The sequence below is a fragment of the Emys orbicularis genome, chromosome 10 (assembly GCF_028017835.1).
Source record: "Emys orbicularis isolate rEmyOrb1 chromosome 10, rEmyOrb1.hap1, whole genome shotgun sequence".
Lineage (NCBI taxonomy): Eukaryota > Metazoa > Chordata > Testudines > Emydidae > Emys > Emys orbicularis.
The window spans coordinates 22,328,912-22,340,198 of NC_088692.1; the positions used below are offsets into that span (position 1 = coordinate 22,328,912).

At 40.5% G+C, this 11,287-nt stretch overlaps 1 protein-coding gene across 1 annotated transcript in view; it reads left to right on the plus strand.

The window, feature by feature from the left end:
* MRTFB (myocardin related transcription factor B) overlaps positions 1 to 11,287 on the plus strand; it is a 186,070-nt gene that overhangs the window by 163,258 nt on the left and 11,525 nt on the right. The window contains exons 9-10 of the mRNA XM_065411773.1: positions 4,394 to 4,641; positions 9,380 to 9,533. Of these exons, the coding sequence (XP_065267845.1) occupies positions 4,394 to 4,641; positions 9,380 to 9,533 (402 nt within the window). The remainder of the gene's footprint in view (positions 1 to 4,393; positions 4,642 to 9,379; positions 9,534 to 11,287) is intronic.

Sequence of the window (11,287 nt, forward strand, 5' to 3'; positions counted from 1 at the left end):
TGCTTTAAATCTGCTCTCTCGAATCCTGTATATAATGAAATTGAATATATCATAGTGTTATAGTGCTTTTATCTATGGATATAAAATATCCTGCAGTGTTCAGTTGAATATACAGTGAAGTCAGCTGAAAACTGGCATACTGTGTCAGATTTGCCATTCATAATTTGCGGACTCTGCAAAATGCTTACGAGCCATCCATATATTGTAGTTGTAGATAGACCAGGCAAAATTCTGCACACTGAATCATGTAGTAGGATTCATACTACGTTTGAAGTACAAAAGAAAATGCAAAAATGAGACAAAGACTGCAAGTACTTACCAAATTGCCTTGATACTTTGTATTTTTTATTGGTGAAATTCATCCCTCCCAACACAGAGTCCAGCTAATCTGGCTTTGCGTGGGGGACTAAATGGGAACAAGGAAATTGCATTCACACCCCGACCCACAAACAGGCCATAGGGCTGCAGTGCATTCTCTCCCCAGCTATTTTAGAAGCCTGTGGACTGGATTAGTAGAAATTGTGCCGCCATGCTGCCTTGTGGTGGTTTTAGACCACCGGATCCTCATAAGTGAGAATCCTATAGGCCCGTTCATAGTAGCCCCTTCTGCACTAATGTATTTGGAGCTAGCATGGAACTTTTGCACAAATTTAGGTGTCCCTGTGTGTAAAGGTCTACAGTTCTCCCCTCTTGGAGCCTCTGAAGGTGTTGTGGAAGGCATTATAGACACCCTACACATCAGGATGAACTTCACTGTCATATACTTTTATAAGGGATGTGCTGTGTTGTTGTATTATACTGGTATACATTTGGAGGATATTCACTGAAATTCATTCACCAACTCACTTATAATGCAAAACCTTAACAACTTCAAACACCCCAAAATGCATGATTGTCAGGAATCAGGGCCAGTAGCAGAGCCAGTCTCCGGGCAACCTAGCTGAGTGCAGCCAGCCTGTAGTAGGGTGCCTGCTTGGCTACACTGCCTGATTGATCGGAAGAGTCCACAGACTGGCTTTTAAGCCTAGTAGCAGCAGCAGTTCAGCAGCCACTCAAAGCATTTTCCCATGGCTGCAATAGATCCAGTGCCTACTTGTTTCCAGCCAAGTTCCCACTTTTGTCTCCAGACTTGCCTCGCTCCAGGTAACCTGGTCCTGACACTTGGCTCCAGTTACTGACTTTGGTTTTGAACCTTTTCTCTGGTGTATGGCCTCTGACACTGGTTCTGACCCTTGGTTCCGATTCCTGACTACCGACTCCTGCTCTAACCACTAGGCCCAACTCCTGGATCTGTTCTAACCATTGGGGACGACCGCCCACATCCTGGTCACTGATCATTAGTGCACATATGTCAACACAGAATTTCCCCTTTCAGAATTTTTGTGCTGTATATCTGTCTCCAGTTTTTCACTGGAAATAGCTTCCAAGAGTTCACTTAAAGAGAATGCCCTGTCCAAAAGGAAGTTTTTTATTGGGGGCACAAGGACCCTCCAGTGAGGGTATAGCTGAAACAATCTGTATGTAAACCCTACTTTTGGGATTCATAGACTTGCATGCGTTCATGTTCTCATTTGTTTCTTAGTTAGTGTTCAGGCTTGAAATACAGAAAATAAACCTATTTTAAGAAGTATGAATACAATTGCAAATAATTAAAGATGTTCAGAAATCCATCTCCTAAATTTAAATGAAAGGGGAACAGTTAATAATATTCCCAAGTCATGTGCTCTTTGGAGCAGTCCTCCAAACCAGGCACTGATAATTACTGATTCTTTTGAACACTTTGTATACTGCACACTCCCAATTGCATCTCAACCCTGCTTGGAGACTTGGAATTTGTTTTAGTTCTCTCCTCAGAGATGAGCTTCCTTGAGGTAAAAAGAAAAATTATATCCCAGGCTATCTGTGGATATGTTTTATTCCAGAATCACATTTTGCATACTGTTATGAGGAAGAAATATCAGCAAATACCCGCCTCAGCCAGGTTTGGTGTGCTGCCAACTGGATCAGTAATCTCCAAAGGAATGAAGATTAGGGCATCCCTTGCAAGCTGAGATAAAGTCATTTTATGAGGCATTTCCGTAGGATAATTGAGAAACAGCATTTCAATCAGTGGTGACAACTGTAAGTTTAGTTTGTAGTTATACTAACTAAGCACCTTAGAAACACAGTTTTTATATATATATATATATATATATATATATATATATATATATATATATATATATATATATATATATATTAGGTCTGTCAGTTAATCATAAGAATGGCCATACTGGGTCAGACCAAAAGTCCATCTAGCCCAGTATCCTGTCTACCGACAGTGGCCAATGCCAGGTGCCCCAGAGGGAGTGAACCCAACAGGCAATGATCAAGTGATCTCTCTCCTGCCATCCATCTCCACCCTCCGACAAACAGAGGCTAGGGACACCCTTCCTTACCCATCCTGGCTAATATCCATTAACGGACTTAACCTCCATGAATTTATCCAGTTCTCTTTTAAACGCTGTTATAGTCCTAGCCTTCACAACCTCCTCAGGCAAGGAGTTCCACAAGTTGACTGTGCATTGTGTGGACGTCTTCAGAGAACCACTGGGAGAATCACAGTTAACTCATGCGATTAACTCAAAAAAATAAATCGCAATTAATCACAGTTTTAATCGCACTGTTAAACAATAGAATACCAATTGACATGTATTAAATATTTTGGATGTTTTTCTACATTTTCATACATATTGTAGTCTGTGTTGTAATTGAAATCAAAGTGTATATTATTTTATTACAAATATTTTCACTAAAAATGATAAACAAAAGAAATAGTATTTTTCAATTCACCTCATTCAAGATCTGTAGTGCAATCTCTGTCGTGAAAGTGCAACTTACAAATGTAGATTTTTTTTTTAAATTACATAACTGCACTTAAAAACAAAACAATGTAAAACTTCAGAACCTACATGTCCACTCAGTTCTACTTCTTGTTCAGCCAATCGCTAAGACAAACAAGTTTGTTTACATGTACAAGAGATAATGCTGCCCTCCTTATTTACAATGGTACCAGAAAGTGAGAACAGGCATTTGCATGGCACTTTTGTAGCTGGCATTGCTACAGGTATTTACGTGCCAGATATGCTAAAAATTCATATGCCCCTTCATGCTTCAGCCACCATTCCAGAGGACATGCTTCCATGCTGATGATGCTCGTTAAAAAAATAATGCGTTAATTAAATTTCTGATTGAACTCCTTGGGGGAGAATTGTATGTCCCCTGCTGTTTTACCCACATTCTGCCATATATTTCATGTTATAGCAGTCTCAGATGATGACCTAGTACATGTTGTTCATTTTAAGAACACTTTCACTGCAGATTTCACAAAACACAAAGAAGGTACCAATGTGAGATTTCTAAAGATAGCTACAGCACTTGACCCAAGGTTTTAGAATCTGAAGGTGTGGAGCATGCTTTCTGAAGTCTTAAAAGAGCAACGCTCCGATGTGGAAACTACAGAACCCAAACCACCAAAAAAGAAAATCAGCCTTCTGCTGGTGGCATCTGACTCAGAAAATTAAAATGAACATGCGTCGGTCTACACTGCTTTGGATTGTTATCAAGCAGAACCCATCATCAGCATGGACGAATGTCCCCTGGAATGGTGGTTGAAGCATGAAGGGACATACGAATCTTTAGCGCATCTGGCACATAAATATCTTGCGACGCCGTTTACAACAGTGTCATGCAAATGCCTGTTCTCACTTTCAGGTGACATTGTAAACAAGAAGCGAGCAGCGTTGTCTCCTGCAAATGTAAACATACTTGTTTATCTGAGCGATTGGCTGAACAAGAAGTAGGACTGAGTGGATTTGCAGGCTCTACAATTGTTTTATTTTTGAATGCAGTTTTTTGTACATAATTTTACATTTACTATGCAGAAGAAAAATTCTGCTTTTAACCATCTTAATTTAAATGAAACAAGCACAGAAAATTTCTTTACCTTAGCAAATATTTTTTTTAATTTTCCCTTTATTTTTTTAGAAGTTTACATTTAACACAGTACTGTGCTGTACTGTGCAGTACTGTAGTGTGCTGTACAGTATTTGGGGTTATTTTTGGTCTCTGCTGCCTGATTGAATGCTTCCGGTTCCAAATGAGGTGTTTGGTTAACTGGTCAGTTCGTAACTCTGGTGTTCGTAACTCTGAGGTTCTACTGTATTTTCAATTCCAAATGGCCACAAGCTGAGCTGATTACTATAATGGACAACATTATTTCTTGCCATCTCATTTTTCATAACCGACGTGTTCCTTTATGCCTCAACTTCATTTTTCATACAATTGCTTTGTAAAGGTGTCTGTGTAATAGCTGTTTTATTTTATAATTTTTTCTAACTTTGTCTCTAAATAGCAAAGCCACCCCAAGAACCCAAATGACAAGCATCGGAGCAAGAAATGTAAAGAACCTAAGCCTAGGGTAAAGAAGTTGAAGTATCATCAATATATCCCACCTGATCAGAAAGGTGAGAAGAACGAGCCACAGATGGACTCCAATTACGCTCGTTTACTACAGCAACAGCAGCTTTTTTTGCAGCTGCAGATCCTGAGCCAACAGCAACAACACTACAACTACCAGACAATTCTACCTGCACCGCTCAAGTATGTGAAACTTTGTCAGTTTTTTTCCTTTAAAGGGATCAATTTGCTTTTTTCTTAAATAAGGAAAAAATATACATCAAATGTAGAATTTGTATTTTAAGGTTAAATTATTCATGTTAGGCACCAACCCTGTATTAGGGGATGGTGACTCATCATGATTTGAGGTGGTTATATTTAAAGGTCGGTCAGTGCACATACCCGCTATACTACCTATTCCTCAGTCTCCAATTCTCTGCATCTCTTAGCAGCACACATAGTGATGAGACTATAGTTTTGATTTATTGAAGGGACAGTAAAGTCTGATAAACCTATAACTGGACCTACTGGCTTAATTTTGCTCTATGGACATTGCAAGCACAGCAGCCCCTTTATTTGTCTGCTATATTTTTCTAATCAAACATGTTATTTACATTCACAAGAATCGTGATCTCTTATGAATGCTTGTAACTTTCAACACCCTGCCTGTACACATGTTATGACACAAGCAGGCAGATCAGAGACAGAACACAACCTCTATGCACATTTTGCTATTGCTATCACAGTGTTTTTGTTGCTGTTTGGGGCATTTTGGGGGGGGCTGAGAGACTTTTGGATAAGAAGGAATGTTGGGCTTTGTAAGCTGCGATAGGGAGGTTAAAATTTGGGCCTAAAATCCTGTCTAGGTACTTTTTACACTCCTCCCTTTCTCCCCTCACCATAGTATATGAGTGACTCACAAACATCATTAATCCCCAATATGTCCATGAGGGAGAGAATCTAACTTACAGCAATGTAGCATTCTGTTTCCAGCCTTTCTTAACAACTGATAGTAAATAACTAAAAAGTATAATCTGAGAGTAACAAATGACATTTGTATAATTGCCATGTATCCTATCTTTGGAAGCAGTGATGTGCTGTGTGGTATCAGCTGCTCATTCTGTTACATGTAGAGACATCACAAAAATATTTTTATCTTGAATCAAATTGAACAAAGAAAGTGCAGGGAATTTTAATTAAAATCCATTTTAAACTGATATTAATACAACAAGCTTAGCCCTGTATGCTGTAATAGCAGTTTGTTCTTTGAGTGTTTGCACATGTTCTTTCCAATGTAGGTGTGTGCACACCCTGAGTACAGTTGCCGGAATTTTTTCCCTTAGTGCTGGTATCTGTCGGCTTGGCTCTAGTGTCTCTGGTGCCGCACGCTCATAGCGCCGGTATAAGGGGCCTTGCCACGCCCTTTCAGTTCCTTCGTACCACCCATGATGGTTGCTGGAACTTCCCTCGTTGCTCAGGTCTGGACATGATCACACAGGACCATGGCCAGCTGCTCCACCCAAACCTTAGCTCTCTTCATCTGATGGCCTGGAACCTTCATGGCTGAACCCCGAAGAGCAAGCTTGCTCAGAGCAGGTTCATAGAGTCGTACTGGGCAGTAGAAAACCCTCCACTGGGGTGATGTACCTGGAAAAGTGGAAATGATTCTCCATCTGGTCTTCCCGGCATGGAGTTCTGACTATGCAGTCCTCATTGCAGCTCATTCTGGAATACCTTCTGCTTTTAAAGCAGCCAGGCCTGGCCTTCTCTTCAGTCAAGGTCCACCTGGTGGCCATTTCAGACTTTCGTCCTAAGGTTGACAGTAGGTCGGTTTTCTCACATAAAATGGTAATTCGTTTTCTCAAAGGCCTGGAGAGGGTATTCCCTCAGATAAAGAAACCAATTCCTCTCCTCCGCCTGGGACCTAATCCTTGTCCTGTTGAAACTAGAGACAGGCTCAGTGTTGGACCTCTCTTGGAAGGTGGCCTTTCTAGTGGCCATTACGTCATTCAGGAGAGTTTCAGAGATCCGCGCCCTCACCTCAGAACCCTCGTATATATCTAAGGCTACGATTTAGTCATGGGTATTTTTAGTAAAAGTCATGGACAGGTCATGGGCAATAAACAAAAATTCACAGCCTGTGACCTGTCCATGACTTTTACTATAATTACCCCTGACTAAATCTTGGGGAGAGGGGTGCCAGCAGCACTAGCTGCCAGGGGCCACTGAGCAGCAGCTGCTCTGGCTGCCTGGGGGCTGCCGACAGCAGCTGCTCCAGCCACCCTGGGACCGCTGGCTGCGGGGCCACCCAAATGGCTGGCTGCGGAGCCGTTCCAGCAGTGGCCAGTGCGGATGGCCACGGAGCCAGCTGCTTGGGCAGCCCTGGGGTCAGCCACACTGGCTGCCTCGGAAGTCATGGAGGTCACTGAAAGTCACAGAATCCATGACTTCTGCGACCTCCAGGGCCAACATGGAGCCCTACTCGTATACAATCTTCTTCAAAGATAAAGTGCAGCTACGCATGCATCCAAAGTTCCTCATGAAAGTGGTTTCTCAATTCCACTGCAACCAATTGATTTTTCTACCACTATTCTATCCTAAGCCACACGCAGATAGGGAAGAACAATGTCTGCTCTCTTTGGATGGCAGATGGCCCTGGCATTCTATATTCAGAAGACCAAACCGTTCTGTAGATCATCGCAGTTCTTCATAGCGATAGCTAAGAGCATGAAGGGGCTCCCCATCCCTGCTCAGAGGATTTCATCTTGGATCATGTCATGTATCCGGGCATGTTATGACCTCTGGGGGGTCTCCCCTCTGCCGAACCTGACTGCTCATTCCACTTGGTCTCAGGCCGCTTTGGCAGCTTTTCTAGCTCAAGTTTCTATTCGAGATATCTGCAGTGCTGCGACCTGGTCCTCGTGCACACGTTCTCAGCATGCTATGCCATCACTCAACAAGCCAGAGATGATGCCTACTTTGGCCACACAGTGTTGCAGTCAGCTTGCCCTTAAGCTTCAAGCCCATCTCCTGTGCAACTGTTTGTGAATCACCTACATTGGAATGGATATGTGCAAGCACTCGAAGAAGAAAAAACAGTTACTAACCTTTTGTAACTGTTATTCTTCTAGATGTATTGCACTTCCATTCCAAGACCTGCCTGCTGTCCCTTCTCTTGGAGTGGTCCATGAGAAGAAACTGAAAGGGTGCAGGCTCAGCAGGGCCCCTTATTCCCGCACTATGAGCACACAGCAACAGGAGGTGTTAGAGCCGACTCAATGGGTACCACTAAAAAAAAAAAATTCAGGCAACTGTGCTCAGGGCGTGCCACACCTACATTGAAATGGACATGTGCAACACATCTAGAAGAATAACAGTTACAAAAGGTTAGTAACCGTTTTCTCTTCTTCGAGTGCTTGCACATGTCCAATGTAACTGTTTTTTCTTACCTAGTAAGTATTATTCTACATAACACAGAGAAACATTAAAAAAAATCTTGCTAACCCCACTTTAAAAGACCCTTGAGATATTAAGAGCTATACATTGTTGCTTAGAAATACCAGTAAGGGCATAATTATACAAACCAGGAAAGAAAAGTGCAGCTGTTCAGAAAGATGAGGTGGAAGTCTGGAATTTCAGTGACTGCTAAACATATTAGGTTTTTTGACACAAAGATCCACTCACTGATCTGATCTTTTTTGAAAATAACAAAAATAAAGATTAACCTACCATAATCTTTTGGATATTTATTATAAAATACTTACTCTGCCTTGTCAGCAAGGTACAATTTGCATTTGAACAATAAGTCCAAATGTCTCTACCAAAATGTGCATTTTCCTGGTACGATATTATTTATCCAGGGAAGTTGTAATCACAAATACAAAGTCAGTAAAAGGCAGGCTCTGTGGCCATATGATGCAGTTTCGTTATAGAAATTTAGGAATCCATGCTTGACCAATAAATCCAACCAATTAATTAACATGAATAAGTTTTGTTTTCTGAGAATGACTGGCCAGGTTTCTTGCAAAGCAAAACCAGTTTGGCAGATGAAAAAATTATGCCAAAACTTCCAATGCTATATATCTAAAGTTAGACACCTAACCCCATATTTAAGTACATAAATAAAACCTGTTTTCCCCAAAAAGAACTGAATGTGCAGTGTCCAATGAAGTCACAGGGAGATGTGCATATTCAATTCCTCTGAAAATCATGCCACTCTTACTTAGGTGTCTACATATGGACTTAGGTGCTTAATTTTAGGTATCTAGTTTGAAAATGTTAGTTTTAGCTTTTGTGATAGGAAAGAGATTGAAATGTTAGTGTGCAATTCACTTAGATAAATAGGGGTGCAAACTCTTCTTCTTGGCTCCCCTATTTGTTCACATATATCTCAAACAATTATCACACTCCAAAGGTTCTTTAATTAATTCTAAATATGTAAATCTGCATATGAAAAAAGCTTTTATAATAATGTATGTCACTCTATTTACCTAGTTTACTGCACTAGTCAGCAGAAGCTTGGTTAATTTCAATATTTCTTCCTGTGTTTTTGATATCTGATTGTGGTGTTCTTGCGTTAATAGAAAAAATAGTACGATATTTGAAACAAAGACAACTTGGGTTGTATAAATCCTGTTGTCTTTTTAGAGGCAAGATTTCCTTAATATTTTAGTAGTGTAATAAAAGTGATTAAACATAAACTTGTAATACTAACTGTACGCTACATAAAATACCAATATATTTTCCACAGCAAACTTTTCCTCTGCAAGCAATTCAAGAATCATCTAAAATATTTAATGAGTCCAGCTGTGTTAATTATGCATCTGAGGAAAAGTCAATTTTCTGCCATTAAGTGGATAAATTTTAAATTCAGTACTACCGCTTCTTAAAAGTAAATAACATAATAGCTAGCACTCATATTTTTATGCTTTTTTACTTGCAGACCTCTCAGTGACAAACAGAACAACAACGGGAATATACCACTGACTACTTTGAGCAACAGCACACCTACGTCAGTAGCCTGCACACCAAGACAGAACAGTAATATTCCCAGCAGAAAACCAGGACCGCTTCCTTCAAGCTTGGATGACCTGAAGGTAAACATGAAGAGGGATTTGTCTATGTGCAAATATCAGCAAAGGTTATAACTTGCAAATTGTTACTGACATTTTTATAGAAATGTTTTTGCCATTTTAATTTACTACCAACCTAGATTTTTTGCTTTTATTTAGTTTTTTACCCCTCCAGTTTCTAAGAAGCTCCTTTCTTGTCCAGAGCATTTTATAAATTTTATCTAATCCTTACAACACTTCTCTACTTCAGATAAGAAAGGAACATAGAATTTGCATACTTTATGTGTTCAGTATATGAAGGCTTGCCTGGGAGAATGAAAAAGAGGAAGCTGTTCAGTTGAGGCTCGGAACATTCTGCTTCGGAGCAGGGAAATCTTCAACTAGACTTAAAATACAAAGCAAAATGGAACAGGGTTTTCTGTTTGGCATCCCAGCACCAGTCGTCTCCTTTAACATTACCAATTTCAGTAATGCTGGACTATTTGCTATCTCTGAAACAATCTGGATTGTCCATCGGTTGTATAAATGTCCATAGAGCAGCAATATCTGCTCATCATTCCCCAATCCAGGACCAAACTTTTTTCCCCACCCTATAGTGGCTATATTCTTGAAATACCTCATGCATGTTTTTCCCCCAGTTCAGGAATTTCCTTTGTCTTGGGCCATCTATATAGTATTAGGCTTGATGAGTCCCCCCTTCGAGCCCTTAGTAATCTGATTCCTATGCCAGCTGTCAATGAATACTGCCTTGCCTTTCTGGCTTGAAGAGTATAGCAGATTCAGGCCCTCATGACAGATCCTCTATACAGAGTATTTCATAAAAATAGGGGCACTCTTAGATGTCACCCCAAGTTTCTACCTAAAGTTCTTTTAGATTCCATATAAACCAATCTATTCACCTCCTGGTTTTCTTTCTTAAATCTTACTCAATCCCAGGAAAGCTAGGTCTCATACACTTGATGTAGCAAGGGCACTGTCTTTTTACTGAGAACAAAATGATTCAAGAATATGCCCAAACTATTTATGGCCTTTGCTGATTAAATTAAGGGGCAAACTATCCTCACAGAAGTTATCCAAATCAGTCTCCAGCTGTATAAGCCATGTTATGAACTAGCCAGAGTAGATCCATCAAGCCACATTAGAGCGCATTGCATTAGGGCTCAGGCAGCATCTGCTGCCTGTTTGAGGAATATTCCTGTATCTGAAATATGTTGAGCAGCTACACGGGGTTCGCTGTACACATTTACAAGATGCTATTCTTTAACACAGGCTTCCAGAAATTGGAGGCAGTTTTTCTAGGGTTCTCCTGCAGTATTTTTTAAGTAGGATTCCTAGTACCCACCTCCATGCAACCAAACAACTGCTTGTTAGTCACCAAGAGAGGAACCTATGAGCACAGTCACTCACAGAAAGAATGGTTACTTAGCTTACAGTAACTGTGGTTCTTTGAGTCGTGTTGTCCACACAGATTCCACACCCCATCGTATTTTCCTGCAAATATAGAGTTCTACTCCTATGGCATTGGTGAAGGAACTGAAGGACAGGTGGGTCTACTTTGCCCTGTATATTCTTGGTTGGGGGCACTTAGAGTGCAGGTATGGCCCTAACAGACACTGTTAGCCAAAAGAACACGGTCTTTTGCACGTGAGGTACATGTGCACCAAGAGTGGAATCATGTCAACAACACATCTCAAAGAACCACAGCTACTGTAGGGTAAGTAACCATTTATTTTTAAATCAAAATTTTGGTGGAAAGAATTACATAAAACACATACTGT